The sequence below is a fragment of the Xiphophorus hellerii genome, chromosome 19 (genome assembly GCF_003331165.1).
Source record: "Xiphophorus hellerii strain 12219 chromosome 19, Xiphophorus_hellerii-4.1, whole genome shotgun sequence".
Lineage (NCBI taxonomy): Eukaryota > Metazoa > Chordata > Actinopteri > Cyprinodontiformes > Poeciliidae > Xiphophorus > Xiphophorus hellerii.
In genome coordinates, this window is record NC_045690.1 from 5,959,730 (window position 1) to 5,978,073 (window position 18,344).

General features: G+C 35.8%; 1 protein-coding gene across 1 annotated transcript in view; it reads right to left on the bottom strand.

Moving 5' to 3' along the window:
- Positions 1-957: 957 nt before the first annotated feature.
- LOC116709222 (hypoxia-inducible factor 1-alpha-like) overlaps positions 958-18,344 on the bottom strand; it is a 24,805-nt gene continuing 7,418 nt past the window's right edge. Inside the window, exons 9-22 of the mRNA XM_032547636.1 lie at positions 16,063-16,279; positions 12,061-12,212; positions 10,946-11,030; positions 10,121-10,230; positions 8,387-8,583; positions 8,201-8,307; positions 7,104-7,251; positions 6,699-7,012; positions 5,430-5,635; positions 4,879-5,001; positions 3,972-4,228; positions 2,818-2,917; positions 2,651-2,741; positions 958-1,503 (exon numbers count right to left, since the gene is read on the bottom strand). Coding sequence (XP_032403527.1) covers positions 1,340-1,503; positions 2,651-2,741; positions 2,818-2,917; positions 3,972-4,228; positions 4,879-5,001; positions 5,430-5,635; positions 6,699-7,012; positions 7,104-7,251; positions 8,201-8,307; positions 8,387-8,583; positions 10,121-10,230; positions 10,946-11,030; positions 12,061-12,212; positions 16,063-16,279 — 2,271 coding nt within the window. The 3' untranslated portion in view covers positions 958-1,339. The remainder of the gene's footprint in view (positions 1,504-2,650; positions 2,742-2,817; positions 2,918-3,971; positions 4,229-4,878; positions 5,002-5,429; positions 5,636-6,698; positions 7,013-7,103; positions 7,252-8,200; positions 8,308-8,386; positions 8,584-10,120; positions 10,231-10,945; positions 11,031-12,060; positions 12,213-16,062; positions 16,280-18,344) is intronic.

Consider the following 18,344-nt stretch of genomic DNA (forward strand, 5'->3'; position numbering starts at 1 on the left):
CTTTTTATTTTATTAAAGCCATTTATTGTTAAACAGCAAAAACGAAGCATGAGAGACTCAACACTATGGCAAAGAAGAATGGTATTTAAACTACCATTCAACAGAGCAAATAAGCCTGTCTGGTCACAACCGTTGCTATGACGACAATGATTACACAAGGAAAGAAAAACAGGAAAAATCGCACCTAATCGAACTGCTTCGAGTTCCTCAGACTCGGCAATAAAACATGAAGTCTGTTCATGTAGAAGAAAAAAAATAATCCCGATACTGCATGAGGGAAATATGTGAAAAAAGTGAGTAAAATTTGAATTTCCCTGTCATATGTACAGCAACACACACACACACTTACAGTAAAGTAATAAAGTGACATGTACTGCTACACAGTTAATGTAATTAGCTCACAGACAGCTATTAAAATGGAGAGAACATTCAAACCAGTTAAGGTTCAGATACGATCACACTGCAAAAACTATACTTAAGTATTTTTTGCAAATATCTTAGTACGCTTAAATTAAGAAAATTAACTTACAAATAACTTTTCATCAAGACGAAAGAGTTTGTTTTAATTCTACATAATATTGATGAAAAAGTACTTAAGAAAAGCAGATTATTTCACTTATAACATGGAGAAAATCTCTTGTAATAAGTGAAATAATCTGCCAATGAAACTAGTCATTTGTATCAATATTAAGAGATTAAATTAAAAAGATTTCCTATATCTTGCTGAACATATACTTGCAAGTTAGTACACTTGAAATAAGACAAAACTAAGATGTTTACACTAAAAATGAGACCAAAAATACTTTGATTTTGTGTTTTTGCAGTGCAGACTTGAGGACTAAAGACGTCAGTTTGGTACTACAACATACAAGTATGGGAAGAAAAAAACAAACATATTCCATTAGATCTACGTCTACTTTAAAAAGGCTTAATATATATTGCTGGTAATATTTTTTCTTTTTAAGAAAATATAAGTTGTGCGACTGAAGCTTACAATACACTGCTGGCAGTAACGCCAGGCTCTGTGGTGACCCGCTGGAGAGGGGTCATCAGTGAAGGCGCCATGTGTGGAGAGACTCCCCGGAGGAAGAGGAAGAGGAGAGGAGGAAGAAATGAGAGCGAGTTGACGTCTGACAATCCCTCGAACTGAAACCAAGATGCTGCTGTCGCCGTGGAATGCTGCAAAAATCACATAAGGTGCACAAACAGCAGCCGGACTAAAGTCAAACTCCAACAGATACATAAATAAATGGCAGTGGGGGTCAAAGGGCAAAAAGAAGAGTCACAATGTGAGGGCATAATTGTAGTGTCCAGTCTAGTCCAGAAGTGGAGTCCTGACTCAGATGACGTGGTCCAGAGCGCGCAGAAGCTCCTCCCCCTGCAGCAGGTACTGGCGGCCCTGCAAGGGGGCGTTCACCTCGCAGTCGTAGCTGGTGAGCTGCGGCAGCGAGACGAGGGAGCCGCCGCCGTCCGAGGTGGTGCCCAGCAGTCGGCTGGCCAGATCTGGACCGACCGGAGAGAGTCCCGTTAACAACTACTCCGACGATTAATCAACTATTCTGACAATTTGATGATTAATCGGCTATTGCGACAATCAACTATTTTGACAATTCATTCAGTGATAATTGATTGTTCTCACGATTAATAAACTGTTCTGACAATTAATTGACTAAATCGACAATTAATCTACACTTCTGACAATCGACTATTCTGATGATCTATTAATCTGACGTTTAATTGGATTAGAAAATAGGCACATTGCACAAATTTTTCTTTAACCACTTAAGTCTTTTTACAAAATATTTTAAAATCTTTAACAGTAGAGATGCACCAATACACTTTTTAACTTCCGATACCGATATCTGAGGTTTAGTATCGGCTACTACCTAAAAACATTAGTCAGACATAAATGTACTGAATTACAAATTTATTTGAGAACTCTGCACCGGTACACCAATAGCTTTTCAAGTTTGGTCAAACATGTAAAAACAGCTTTAATTTGTTCAGTTGGTGCCATTAGGAGCAAACAGCCAAAGTAAAATAAATACTAAAGAAACAGACAAAAACAATCAGTCGACTAACCTGGTCAAATGTAAAACTAAACTCCAACAAATTTTCTTCCAATTGGTTCAGAAAGCATAGTTAGGAATCCTAAATATAATTTGAAATAAGTAATGCATGAAATTGTGTAGAGCACTGCATAGAAATAGACTGATTAGATTTGCCTTTATGTGTCGAGCACATTGTCTGATCTAGAATTTTTTTTAATATTGTGACCAATACGCACATTTAAATTGGATCGGTGCATCGCAAATTAAAAGATAAATAAATAATCCAATTCATTTTCTAAATTAAAAAAACATTTTAGTGCTTAAATGCAACAACAAGTGAGTGAAATTGGACCAGGTGAAACTGAAACGAGGCCAATCGAGGAACTTTTGGCAAAACGTATTTTCAGACAAACGTCTTAAACGCAAAATGTATAAATGTTTTTGTTTAATTACTGCTACTGATGTTTTGTTTATTCATCAAATGGCTTTTTTGAGTCTTTATACTCCAGTTAATGATTATTAAATTATTTGACAATTATTTCGATAATCGATTCATTACGATTAATCGTTTCAGCCTTAAGGGTTTCCATGTTGCTCACCTGAAGGCAGAAGAAGAATGGTCCTGGTTGCTCCCAGCTCTGTCGCCTTCAGCTTTTTGCCCTTCTCAGGCTGCTCTTGGGTCAAAGATCCCTGAAGACGACAAACATTTAAAGTTTAAACACCATCCTGTAAAAATGAAGCTCGTTAAATCAACTCCCTGACCAACCTGTTCAATGATCTCCTTCAGTTCGCTCAGCTTTCTTTTCCGCTGGATGTTCTGAGCAGCCAGATTTCTGAGAGGAACCTCTTTCTCCGGCTGTGCGACCCTGAAGTACAACAACATCAGCTGTTACCATGGTTCCTGACTGCTGTCTCACAGCTCTGATTTTAAAACTACGTTTCCCAGAATTCCCAGTTCCCATTAGTACAAATATTTTCCACAGAAGCCGGGCTTTAAATATTGATTTAGCAAAAAGTGACTGTAAAGGAATGGAGAGAGAGGCGGTCAAATGAATGGATGAATGAACTGATGGACAGTCAGATGAATGGATTCTAGACGATACGGCTTGAAAATAAAATCTCTGATCTTTTCATACCAGATCCCATTTTAATCTTTTTTTCCCCTCACTTTTCTAAAAAGAAAATAATAATAATGACAAATGACAGAAAATATTTTCAAAAAGTAGCTTTTACTTCAGTCATCCTTTTTCTGAGTTATTCAACAAACATTATTTCCAGGCTACGAGAATTTCTGTGTAATTAGAGGAATATAGTCATAATATTTAAATAAAGAGAAATTTACCAGAAAAAGTCTTAAAATGACAAAAAAAAAGTAGTTTTAATGAGAAAAAAGCTTGAATTTTTATTTTTGTGTTGAAGTGTTGCATGAAATTACTGCTATTCTCCTAATATTACAACTTTATTCTGTGACTACTAAAACTTTTGCTCTTGTATTATTTCAACTTTATGGTCTTTTGACTATTCTCGTTTTAATATGTCTGTATTCCTGTAATATTAGGACTTTATTTTTGACCGTTACAATTAGTTGTAGTGTTGACCTGAATTCAAAGTTCAAATAAATAGAAATTGTAAAACAAGATGGCCACCTTGGGCGACATCACTCTGAACTATGTAGACGTAATAATTTAAATATTCAAAACCAAAAATTAGATTAATCATTAGAGAATCAATTAATCGACATTAAAAATAGATTAATCAATAGACAACTGAATTTATGGATGTTTATTTCTGAGTATACTTTCATAAATGGAACTGGGAACAATTTAGAAATCAAGAACCACCAGAAAAAGACAAACTGAACCAGGCTGGTTGGGAATCGTGTATCAACCGCCCTGAAAGTTCCTCTAGAAAAGTAGCTACCTGTTTGCCGCCACAGTGGCAGGAGGGGGCGTGCCGACGGGTTCCGGTGGAGCCGGAGAAGCCGGGCAGCTCTCCGGCGCGCTGAACGGAGAGCTGGGATGGCTGTGGACGTCCAGCGTGACGAGGACCGGGCAGCTCTCCAGGGCTTTGACTGGTCCACAAGACAGAGGCTCGTCAGGGCCGAGGCAGGGCAGCTGGAAGTCGTCATCCATGGAGATGTACGGAGCAAACATCTCCAGCTCAGAGTCCTCCATCCCCTGGAGGAAATTAATGTTCATGCAGCTAAAGGTTATTTTCATCATCGATTAATCCAGTAGCGTTTTGCTCCTGAGGCCAAAACCGGCAAATTAAAACTACAAAATTCACTAAATTAAAAATGCAACAGTTAGCTTAGATTTCCCCCTCTTTTTTAGCTTCACTGCCCAATAATAAACAAAATTTTCAGTTTGGAGGCTGATCAAAAAAATTTCAAGGACCACAAATGGCCCCCTTTGATTAATCGATTATTCTGACGATTAATCGGATAAATAAATTGGTACATTCTGCAAATGTTTCATTTATACAGTATACATAAAAATACACAAGTAAACAAATAAATTCCTTTTTAAATAAGAAAGTTAGCATTTATTGCCTAAAATGCAACATGGCATTCCTTGATTACTGTTTTTTTAATCTTAAATCAAAATTTTATTTATTTCTTGAGGTTTTGGCCTAATTACTGCAGTAACCACGTTATTTTTCAATATTTTTTAGACTGTACACTGCAGTTGATTACTAAATTAGTTGACAATCATTTCAGTAATCGATTAATCACGATTAATCGTTTCAGCCCTACACATTTTGTTTATAATTTCTCATTTCTACCTGAGATAAAGAGCTGAAAACCACAGATTCTCTTGATCTTTACCTCCGTATTGAAGGGAGTTTTGGGCTCTGGGTCGATGGCAAACAGCTTCTCCACCAGGTCCAGTTTAAAGTCAGAGTTCATTTCTGTGTCCATGGGGAAAGAGAAGCCCAGAGGATTGTCAACCTAAACAGAAACGGCTGCAGGTCAGTTGCTGTTCAACATGAGGCTTAGGAAGAACTTTAACCCTCTATGGCATGGCGTTGCCCTCAGGCAACAAACCACATATCTGTACCTCACATTGCTCCTTTATTTTATTTTTTGGGGGGCATGATTTTTGACATATTTTTGTCCAAAAAAAAGTTTTTTTATGAATATAGTTTTTGTTTGATTTGTATTTCATTTCTCATAATCAGTGTAGAAAATCTTGGTGTTCTAGACCAATGTTACCCTGAGGCAACAAACCCAAATCTGGTTCCAGGAGGTGTCAGAGTCCGATTTTATGATTGACATGTAATTAGGGACCACCAAGCTCCCAAAGAATGCAGGAAAATATTTTTTCCCCCAAAAAATAAAAAGTCATGCCATAGAGGGTTAAGAAGTCGTAGTCGTACTTCTGAGGGTTTGTTGGGGGGTTTAGAGGACAGAGCTGGAGCAAAGCTGTCAGGTTTTGCCTCCTCAGCGGAGCTGCTGGCGGGCTCCAGCGGCTCGGTGGGCGCCAGAGGAGACAGAGGCAGCGGCAGCTTGTCGCCTGAGGAGGGCAGCATCACGTCGTTGTAGAGAGGAATGTCCTTCACCAGGTGAATCTCTGACTCTGAGCCTGAAATGATCAGATTGTTTTAACTAACCGGACTGTAAACAGAGTCACGCTGTGCTAAAATGTGACAAACTATTACTTTAGTAATTGATCATCAAGACGATTAGCTGGTTAACAAATTCTGCAGATTTTCATTTTACCACTTAAGCCTTTTCTTGTGATGTTAGAAATACATTAATAGATGCACTCAAATAATGTCAGAAAATTTCAGTTGACGGTTAATCGATAAATTGGTTGACAATTATTTCAATAACTGATTCATTACAATTAATCGCTTCAGCCTCAACTGCAACACTGCAAACATTGATAATGTGTTTACAACTACATTTATAAAACTAATGATTAATTGATTGTTCTGATGATTGATTGATTAATCAAATAAAAATTGGCAAAGCCTGCTGACCTTTTAATTTAACCATGTAAGCTTATTTTATGCAATAAGCTTATGTGGTTGAAAAACAATTATTTTCATTTTTTAAATATAAAAAACATTTTATTACATAAAATAATATTAATAATAATAATATTAATAAAATAGCATTACTTTAGTGAACGTTTGATTATTTGAACCTAAGGATGCATCTGCAGCTAAAATAAAACTTGTCTCAACTTGTGTAAAGTATTTTTTTTAGGTTTTTGATCAACTGTTTAATAATCGGATGCAAAAGATGATTAACAGAAGTTTTTTTCAGAATATTTTTACTGGTGGGCGAATAGATCCAAAATACTGATATCAAGTCAGTATCGGTACTGGATCAATACTAGCGTGGAAAAATGTAAACATTAGTTTCAGATTCCCTCTTAAAATTGTCTTTTCTTTTTAAAATAATTTTTCTATTTGAAAAAACGATTTTGTTTTAATTTCCTTTCAAACTATATTTTAAAGAAAATTTTAAGTTAGTATTTTGTAATTAATTACCTCTTTAAGTGCGTTGTTATTTCAGCAGAATAACTGGGGGTTTTTTTAGTCTGTATACTCCAGTTTACGATTAATTGATTGGTAAAGGAGTTAAATTTTTTTCCCAATAAACGATTAATCGTTTCAGCAGTAAATGTGACTACGAACCAGGGCGGCTGAAGTCCAGGGAGATGATGGTGTCCCCGGCTGCCGGCGCCAGCAGCATCAGGGCGTCTGGATGCCCCTTCAGCAGGTTGTAAAGACAATCCTGCTCTTGCTTCTTAATCACCAGATCCTGGAAGTTTAGGTGCAGCTTCTGCTCCGGGGTCTCCTCCTCTTCCTCATCGTCCGCTCGGACGGCTTCGCTCTTCTTCACTTCAGCCTTGACTTCATCCTTCTGCTCCTCCTCCTCCTCTTTCTTCACCGGCTTCATCTCCTGTGTCTGCTCCAAAGAAAGGATCAGTTTCTCCTCCTGGATCCCGCTGTACGACAGAGAGATCAAACCAAACTGAGCTTCTTCTCTGGTTGCATTTTTCCAGTTAAAATCTGCCAGTTTTGAAGCCTTTTAGGTACCTGAGCACAAAGTTGACGCAGACGACGCACTGAGGCTGCGAGTTCTTGTTGTTGTAGATGACAGTGGCCTGAGTTTCGACCCACACAAAGCCGCCTCTTTTCGCCAGCATCCGGTACTGACCTGTGGTGACCTGGCCCTTCGCAAACACTAACAGAAAACAAGATTTAGATTAGAAATGATCATAAACATCAAATCCTGGAACAAAAACAAGCTCATAAATGGATATTAGAATGAAATTATCATCATTATTGGTGTGACTATTATTATTTCTGATACTAAGCAGAATTTTGTTATTAATGTGGGAGATCTGAGACTTAAAAATGAAAATATAAATGATAAATATGCAAATTGCATAACTTCAGCTATAACTTGTATGGGATTTTTCTCATGACATTGGAAGCAGAATAAAATAATTACTAGATTAAAATATGTGAGGGACATCATAAGTTGTTCTACCTCGTCCCTTGGACATGTATAAAACCTGACATGTTTATATAATTTTATTTATCCTTTCTCTGTACAATACTGTATAAATTGTTACATATTTAAAAACTATAAAGTATTAATGCCATGTTAATAATTTTTTAAAAATCACAAAAATAAACTCAAAAAATAAAACATAATATTGTGAGAATAAAGTCATAAAACTACGCCTTTCTTGTAATATAACTTTACTCTCATTATTTTGACTTCATTCTTTTATTAATGCAAATTTATTCTGGTAATGTGACTAATGTGGAAATATTTGGAATTATAATATTTTTGTACACATTATTCTTGTATTTTTTCCAACTTTATTGTTGTATTTTTGTTGGATTTATTTAAAAAAATTTTCGAAAACGTTATTCCTGTACTTTGTCCGACTTTATTCTCTCATCATTTCGACTTTATTCTATTATTTTGACTTGACTTTATTATTATTCCAACTTTACCCTCTCATTATTTATACTACTCTCAAAATATGGCTTATCTCATGACATATCTTTATTCCTGTATCTTTTTAGAGTGTGACTCTAATAGTCTGTAGTAAAAATCAAATAAATAACAATAATAAATTAAAAAGCTGATAAGAAGTGGATGTTTTTGTTGAGCTTACAGTGATGGTGAGTCTTTGTGAGATAGTCTGAGTCCAGAGCGTGGTAGTACTCGTACACAGAACGGTCCAGCAGGTCCTCTGGATCGTAACCCATGAGCTCAGTGATCCTGGAAACAAACCATTTGTTGCAGTACCGCCGCTTGGCACCAGATGTCGCTACTGGACCATGCTAGAAACAATCCTGACCTCTCGTCACAGTATGTGAACTTCATGTCCATGGTGTGGCGGCTGAGGAAGGTCTTGGTGTCCAGAGGAACCTCGATGTTGGAGGGGTGAGGGATCGGGTCGCAGATCAGAACCAGGTATGGGACCGGCGGCTCCTTGTGGCCGTCGGCGCTCTGCTCGCTGCTGTGAACGCGAACGTGACCCGAACAATGCAGCACCTGCAGAAAACCACAGTCAGGAAAGGAAAATCAAAGATTTCTTCTGAGAAACAGTTTCAAAACAAACATGGCGGATAAATGAGGTTAGGACGACTTTCAAAGTGTTCAAAAGTCTGGAAGTACTTAAAGTAATTTTTGAAAAAGTTTCGATTAGGACAGAAACGATTAATCTGATTAACTAATTATTAATTAACGATTATTGAAATAACTAACTGAGTAATTTATTAATTGCTAAACTGGAGTATGCACATTAATAAAAACGTAATTTGCTGAAACATCACCACACCTAGAGAAGTAATTAAGTCAAAACTGTATAAACAATTATATATTTTCCACTTGAGACAAAAAAAAAAATGTAAACATGTTCTACCAAAAACTTGTGACATAATTTTAGCTTCGTCTGGCTAAAATTCTGTGAAAAAAAAATCTTTCACTAATCATTTTTTGCTTTCCAATCAAAATAAATCAACATGTCTGTTCTACACTGTAATGATTTTAAGTTGAGCAGAAATGACTGAACTTTTCACATGTTGATGTTAAAAGTGTTTCATCGCTTATTTTCTTATTTAAAGGAATTAAGTTTAACATGTTCAGATACAATCCTTCAAAAAGTCCCAATAAGTAATGATCAGATAAAAGAAATGATCATTTCTACTGAAAGCAATCTTAAAAACACCCAGTTTCTTATTATAGCCGTTCAGCTCATTACTTTGTGGGTCCAGAATGTTTTATGAAACTTAATTCATATTCACCACAAATAAAACACTTTCATATATTCAGGTTTTGTGTAGGAACTAGCTATATGTAGTTACATCTACTTGAGTAACTTTTTGGGAAAAATTACCTTTTCTATGCTGTACTTTATACTTTTACTTGAGTAATTTTATTATGAAGTATTTCTTCTCCTACTTGAGTAAAATTTCTGGATTTTCTACCCACTGAATGAAGAACAAACATGTTTTAACCAAATATTTACACAAGTTTTTAAGTTTTTTTATTAAAAGAAACTGATTTGGAAAAACTTTCTTTAGCCTGATTTTGTTATTTTTTGTTATTTATATAAATAACTGTCATTTTGACATCTAAAATACTAAAATTTCCACTTAACTTCATATTTGGGTAATTTTTTTAACATGAAATGATTGATAATTTGATCAGTTACTCAGCACTTGAGTAGACTTTTTACAGAATATTTTTTATTTTTAAGTAATTTCTTGAAATGCTACTTTTTGCGTTTACTTTAGCAAAGATATGTTGAAGTATTTTCTCTCTCTTGGGTAATTTTGGGAACTCTACCCACCTCTGGTTGTTATGCAGCTCCAGTTTTGCAGCCATGACAGCTGCAGTGAAACAGAAAAGCTTCAAAGCACTTTCTGAACGCTTAATGTGATTATTGAGAGGATAACCGAGTTACGACTTTAACCTAAAGCTTTATTAAAATCCTCCTTTTGGAAATCTAATCAACCTGCAGCAGGAGACAGATTGCTTCATACTTAAATCTTTAATGCTTTTCTGCAGACATTTCTCTTTGCTTTACCTTCCATGTGGCGGACTTTACGTTGACGGTGCGGCCCCGGCTCGTCAGTGTGCATTTCATCCGCAGAAAGAAGCTGCGCTCTGTACTCGGTTCCTTGACTTTCTTGGAGCCTGACGGCACAAAAACAGAAAAGAAATGGAGTCGGTTAAGAGTCGTAAAAGAGCAGCGAGGGTTTTTTATCTACAACTGCCAACGGTTTTATGGGTTTTCTTTACAACTGCAACCTGCTGATCTCATTTGCATAAAGAGAAGACATAAAAGTTTAAAGGGTTTGCTCTGTGGCGAGATAAAAAAAAAAAAAAAAAACAGAAAAAGGAAGTGGAGCTGCAGCTACAGATCAGACAGAGTCGGATTTAAATGAGACGTGAAACTAGAGATGCACAGATCCAATATTAACATCTATAAGTTTGATCCCTAAGGGTAGATCTATTCAGTCTAGTTCTGTTTCATGCTCTGATTCATTATTTCTAATTCCACTTTTTGAACCATTTGAAATAACGTTTGTTGGTTTATTTTTACACGTTTTGTTTTTGTCAGTTTCAGTTTCCTTATTTACTTTAAATTGGCGTTTATACAACTAATTTCACAATTAAAGTTGCATGTTTCACCAAAATCATGAGGTTATTGTGCATTTAATTGAGCTGCACTGGTGCAGAGTTACCAAATAAATGTGTAATTCATTACATTTAAAAATAAAACAATATTTTAAGTCAATCCAGCTCTGTTTTTCTGTATCGTATTGGACTGTACTAAATGTCAGATATATGCATCGGTATCGGAAGTGGAAAAAGCGAATCGGTGCATCCCGAAGTGAAACCTGCTCACCGCTTCTGTAGACCAGCATCTCTCTCAGCTCCTCCTGGTCGCAGGGATGCGTGAAGTCAAACACGCTGTGTCCAATCAGGTCAAACTGGAACATTTCAGGCAGACATGAACGGGTTATTACACCTGCACTGCAAAACCACAAAATCTTACCAAATATTTTGGTCTGGTTTCTAGAGCAAATATCTTACTACACTTGAAATATGACAAAACTAACCTAAAAGTAACAGTTCAGGAAGAAATATGAAGATTATTTCACCTATAACCAGACATTTTAACGATGTTAGAAGAGAAATAACGTACTGATGGAACTAGTTCTATTTTTAATCAATATTCAAGATTTATTAACTTAAAACAAGCTCCTATATCTTATTGAAAAGTTACTTTTAAGTTAGTTTTTTTTATTTCAAGTGTACAAAGATATTTCCAGGATGCACTTCAAAAACACAAAACCTTACCAAATATTTTGGTCTGGTTTCTAGTGCACCTGAAATAAGACAAAACTGACCTACAAGCTACTTTTCAATCAGATATAAGAGCTTGTTTTAAGAATATGCATCAATATTTGATGTATTAAAAGTCACATTATTAGGATTTTATTCATTGATAAGTAAAAGTAGATAATGATGGGATTATTTTAGGTCTCGCACTGCGAAAACATAAAATCTTACCAAGTCACTTTGGTCTAGTTTCTAGTGCAAATATTTCAGTTCACTTGAAATAAGAAATACTGGCTTGTTTAAGTAAATAATTCCTTAATATTAATGAAAAAGTGCTAGTTCCATTATAGTTCCAGATAGTTTCACTTATTACAAGACATTTTACCCATGTTAAACATTAAATTATCTGCCAGTGGAACTGGAACTTTATCAATATTAAAGGAATTATTTTATTAAAATCATGCTTCAATATCTGGCTGAAAAGTCATTTAAAAGTAAGTTTATTTCAAGTGTAGTAAGATATTTGCACTAGAAACTAGACCAAAAATACTTGGTAAGATTTTGTGTTTTTGCAGTGTGTGTGACATTGAAGTGTTCAGTTGGGAAACATAAATCATTTGGTCTCCATTTAGCTGAAAATTCCCAGATTTCAACATAAAATCATGTGAACGGACCAACCTGTGCCAGGCCGAGGCACTTGTTGACGTTTTCTGAGATGTAGATCATATCTCCGTCTTCAGACAGAACCACCAGGAAGCCGTCTAAGGCCTTCAGGTAGGAGCCGCTTAGCTGGATGTCCAGTTCTGTCGTCTCCTCTGCCACTGGCTCATCTGGAAGAGATAAGGAGGGAAAATAAAGCAAATTAAATTATGCAACTGTAATCAGAAACTGTAATCAGAAACTGAAACATTTACTCACAGGAGCAGAAATAACAGACTGATTTATCTGCAGAATGAAGATATTTGAGTTGATTTTCTTGGTTATTTACATTTAAACGTGTAATTAGTGTGTCGATGTTGGCCAACTTAAGCTATTTGAATACTACTGTGATTTTTCTTTTTTTAGTTTTACCTTCTTGATTATAAACAAAATTTTAATTAAATCTATAAATCCTTAAAGATTAAAAACATGAAAAAAGATCTTGGACTGCTGTCTTATTAAAAGAAAAAAAGTTATAATTTTATGGTGTTGAGTTGTTGGATAAACTTTTACTTTGTGGTCAGAGGGCCGATCAGAATCATTTCAACGGCCACAAATGGCCCACGGGCCACACTTTGGACACCCCTGCTCTATGTGATCAGGGCTTATATTCAGATGATTTTGCAGCTAACTGAATTTATTGGGGCCTGCCATGCAAAGCAATGGCAGGAACCTATTGCTATTGTCGGAGAAAGTGTTTCTTTCTTCTTCTTTATTTTTCTTCCGTAACCGTTAATGCGGCTCGTACCGCTGGGTGCACACCTACAAATGAGGTATCAAAACGTGCAGAAAATTCACGCCATTCCAGCTATTATTTTTGGTGGGATTTGGGCTTAACGTGGCGACATAATTCGCAAAAAACTACGAAAAAAACCCCATTATAAGTCAATGGGAAAAATCCTAGAAATACCCTATTTTTGAGGATTTTCTGTGTCGTCACAATTTCACCTAGAAATGCCATTCAAATTTCATTTTGTAGATACGTCTGTGATCTCTTCCAAAGTGAAGACGGCTCGTCGATACCAGTTACGGTTTGTCCACAATTTGCCTCTAAGCGACCCAAAGTTTCTCATTTTTCCTAAAGTTAGAGTGCGTCTCTGGCTGCTTAGAGTGAGAGATGAAGACAACTTTTTCAGCCCAAATCATTATTGAAATCGCCATCACGCCCACAAATATCGCACGATTAGTATCGAAATCGGTCCTGACATTGATACGCCTGTCTGCTCCGGTAAAATGTTTTCGAAATTTATCTAGACCGTACGGTTTTCTGTCACGGTGCTTCAGAGCAAAGTCATGCGACAGGATTTTCTGAGGCTGTCTGAGGCTCTCTCCCATGTATTTGAATAGAATTTCAGATCTGGGCACAACATTTCTTTCTCTCATCACTGTAAATGCTCTGACTGAGGTACAGATATGAATCTCGGGACTATAGCAGAAGACACATTGCCCTCTTATACGCTCGAAACGCTTTTCGAATATGTATTACGGTTCCCGAACACGAAGGATTTGTTTCCAATGCTTTTTTTCAGTAAAACGTGTAGGCTCAAACACACAATTGTGTGTTTGAGCATGTATGACTCACAGCTCACACCTGCTGAGACCATTATTTACCATGGCAACGGAACTCAAGAGGCTATTGGCTGGTGGTCAGGACTACAAATACGCATCGCTGTAGTTCTATCTATCCTCAGTTGAAACAGATCAGGACTGAGAACTGGCCTTTAGAACTACTTGCTGCTATGGGCTGTATATAACTGATTTAACTCAGTAACTGTTACACATGGGATTAGTTTGGAACTTTAAAATTAAGCATGCTGAACATTTCAAAATAAAAGCCTTGAATATTTTACATGACGTAATTGCTCTTTTTGGCCGTATATGACTTTTTCATCCAAAGCAATGTTACACATGGGATTAGTTCGGAACTTTAAAATGGAGCATAATAATAATTTCAAAATAAAAGCCTTGAATATTTTTACATCAGCTAATTGCTGTTTTTGGCTTTATGTGACTTTTTCATCCAAAGCACTGTTACACGTGGTATTAGTTTGGCCCTCTGAAATGAAGCATACTGAAAATTTCAAAATAAAAGCCTTGCATATTTTTACATCATGTAATTGCTTTTTTTGGCCGTATATGACTTTTTCATACAAAGCACTGTTACACATGGGATTAGTTTGGAACTTTAAAATGGAGCATAATAATAATTTCAAAATAAAAGCCTTGAATATTTTTACATCATGCAATTGCTGTTTTTGGCTTTGTATGACTTTTTCATCCAAAGCACTGTTACACATGGGATTACTTCGGAACTTTAAAATGGAGCATAATAATAATTTCAAAATAAAAGCCTTGAATATTTTTACATCATGTAATTGCTCTTTTTGGCTTTATTTGACTTTTTCATCAATTTCAAAATAAAAGCCTTGAATATTTTTACATGACGTAATGAAGCATACTGAAAATTTCAAAATAAAAGCCTTGCATATTTTTACATGACGTAATTGCTCTTTTTGGCTTTATTTGACTTTTTCATCCAAAGCACTCTTACACGTGGTATTAGTTCAGAACTTTAAAATAAAGCATACTGCAAATTTCAAAATAAAAGCCTTTAATATTTTTACATCAGCTACTTGTGTTTTGAGCATTATATAACTATTTTAACCCAAGGACTATTACACATGGGATTAGTTTGGCCCTTTGAAATGAAGTTTAACAAAACTTCCAAAAATAAAAGCCTTGAATATTTTTACATCATGTAATTGCTCTTTTTGGCTTTATTTGACTTTTTCATCAATTTCAAAATAAAAGCCTTGAATATTTTTACATCATGTAATTGCTCTTTTTGGCTTTATTTGACTTTTTCATCCAAAGCACTCTTACACGTGGTATTAGTTCGGAACTTTAAAATGAAGCATACTGAAAATTTCAAAATAAAAGCCTTGAATATTTTTACATCAGCTACTTGTGTTTTGAGCATTATATAACTATTTTAACCCAAGGACTATTACGCATGGGATTAGTTTGTCCCTTTGAAATGAAGTTTAACAAAACTTCCAAAATAAAAGCCTTGACAACATTTTAAATCGTACCGAATGGTGCACGTCCACCTCGCTTAACGTTCTTGCGGTTCTCCGCGTGCCACTGATTACGTCGCGGCGTTCTTTAGCGTCGATGCCGATTTGTAGCGACGACGCCGTGCCCAAACCCCACGGGCGCGCCTCGGCAGGCCCCGGCTAAATTTCTTCCGAAATTTTCTAGTTTGTATATTCTTGTTTTGGGCTCTGAAGAATCTCCAAATTGAGTTAATTTTGAGAAAACAAACTTTGTAATCTTGAGAAAATCATTGGGAAAAATATGAAAAACATCGACTCTCTGCTTCTACAGCTGGTTAGAGATCATAACAGCTAACAATTTTTTACTAGAATATTTATAAAAATTAATAAACAGACAAAAATTTAAGAATAATAAAAAATCTTAATGGTATTATCTAGCATGCATCATAACAATTTAATTACTTTCTCATTTAATTTTCTGAGCTAAAATTAGATTTTAAAAAAATATTTTCTCCACTGTTGCTTTCATGAGAGAACAGAAACTATAAATAAATGTAAAAAATATGATTTAGTGGCTTTACTGTGTCCAGTTTAGTCATAATAATCACATTTCTTCATGCTTTTGGTGTCAGGAAGATGATTATTTCTGGACCTTTGACAGCAGCAACATTCAGTCATACAAAATAATTTTTATCATCAAAAAAATACATTTAACTCCATCATAACATGGCGAGATTGGCCACACGACCTTTGACCCCAGCTATTGACTGAATCATGGAGTCTGCTACCATCTGCTCCAACATACAGGCTCTGCAGGGTAATACGGATGAGTAAGAAAAGAAATGCAGATTCTGTGTCTGTAATCACAGCTGCTGAGTTGAATGTTTCACTCTGATCTGTCGGCGCTCCGCCGGCGGCTACTGACCGATGCAGAGCAGATTCTGCATGCGCAGGTAGCTGATGGTCAGCCTCATGACGGAGGCCTTGTCCAGGTTGGAGCTGGTGCTGTGGGGGATGGGCAGCTGCTTGGCCAACTCGTAGAAAACCTCCGACTCCTTCCCGCGACGGCATCGCGCCGCGTCCCTCGATTTCTCCTTCCTGCGCTCCGAACTCACCCTGCGTGGAAAAAGGCCGTGGATTAGTCACAAAAACACGTTCTGGGTTTCTCAACGAGTTTGGAAAGACGCAGAAAATAATCGATTCTGGAGAGAAACGCCTTTGCTACTCGATTCAAAATGCTCAGAGAACAATTTTAGAATATAATTAGTATATTGCAGATGGCATTATGCATCCACTCAACCACAGCTCATATCTCAGATAATTATTTGATATTTTGTAATTTAAGAAAAAGCCAGGCAGCTAAGCTAACCTAATACACAAACCTATTTTTGTTTAAATATAAACTGACAGAATTAGATGCAGAATGGAATATAAATCGATTAAAATGAGCTCAATAGTTTCCATTTGCATAATTTATTGTTTTTCTCTCTTTCTACCAAAAACTGGATGATAAAAGTCTTCAGTAAATGAAAACAGTTACTTTCCAGGCTCTTATCCCAAGATTTTATTGTGTTTATGTTTTTTCATGCTTTGAATAGTTAAATTAATAGTTATAATTAATTTATTTGTTCTGTTTTATTTATTTTGGATATTTAAAATGTCTTCCAGTTCCAGTGTTAAATATTCATCAGAGTTTAAAGTTTATTGATCTTTGAGAATATGTTCCTGCATTGTTATGCCATTACCATTTTATTACTTAAATGGTCTCAAAATTATTGTTTATTGCAATGACTTCTGGGACAATTATGGTATGTACCGACCCTGGTAGAATAGTCTTAAATGTATTTTCCTCGTCAATCACATAGTTTAAACAATCTTTAGACAGGTTGAATTGAAAAATTGGTTTCTGAATCAAATCGTGACCCTAAATAAAAAAAATTGGAATCCAAATTTGCATCTCTACCAAAAAGCTACATCAAAACAGCAGATTCAGAAACATCATCAACCCACGTATGTGATTTACCAAGAGGAAAAGCGCGACACCAATCATTGTGACATTTACAGGAGAGAAACAGAGAAGACAGAAACCTGCAAAGTTCTGACAGATTAATCACATTCTGCAGCCTCAGTGACCCCAATAAACGAGATCTTCAGTTAAAAACTTTGCAGCTCAAGACGAAAAGCTTTGATTCTTTCCTTTCGATTCTGAGATTTTACGGCACTTCAGAGACCTGATGTAGACGACACCAGAGCTGCACCGAACCAGAAGTACAACAGTTTAAAAAGCTCTCTGCAACCAAACGCACATCCAATTAAAATCGATCCGGCGTGCACCAACAGCTCTGACCAAGGGCGTTATTGTTATTCTGAAACTAGAGCAGCTGATTAAAATTAGCAGAGCAACAGGAGACTTCAGGTTTGAAAATGAAACTTTCCATTACATGCATGTGATGTTCTAACTGCTCTGCAGCAAAGATAATTGGTCTGCTGAGATTAAAAGATTTTCAGGTCTGAGGTTTTGCTTCTCAGGAAGTCACAAATCAGCTGCTGCCAAACATCTGACAGATGCTACACAACAAGAACGAACTTTCACAGCTTCGACTGTCAATCATTTAAAACTAGGGCTGCAACTATTATTTTAGTGATCGATTAATCAATTAGACTGTCAATTAATCGATTATTCTGGTGATTAATTAAATACAAATTCAGTTAGGCAGTTTAGCCTTTTTATACAATAGTAGCAAGTAAACAAATGATTCCATTCATTTTTCTCCAATAAAATAGAAATTTTATTGGAGAAAATTCAATAATAGAATTCTTTTAGCGTATGCAAAAACTTTTGTAGCATCTGCAGCTAATAAATACTTGTTACATTTGACTGAACATCAATACAGCATATAACTAATCTGGTGATTATTAATAATTGGATAACAAAAGGTACTTTTAAAAAATGTAAATCAAGCTAAAACTATGCTACTTGAGGAGTTCTGGGTACAACATATTTCCAGGAAGAATGTAAAAAAAGTTTAATCTGCAATAGGGCTAAAACAATTAATCAGATTAATCGTGCTTAATTGATTATTAAAATAATTGTCAACTCATTTAGTAATCGATTAATTGTTAACCGGGGCAACAGACTCTAAAAAAAGGTCAATTGCTTACAGAACACAAAGCAATAATTAAGCCAAAACTGTACAAAGAAAATAT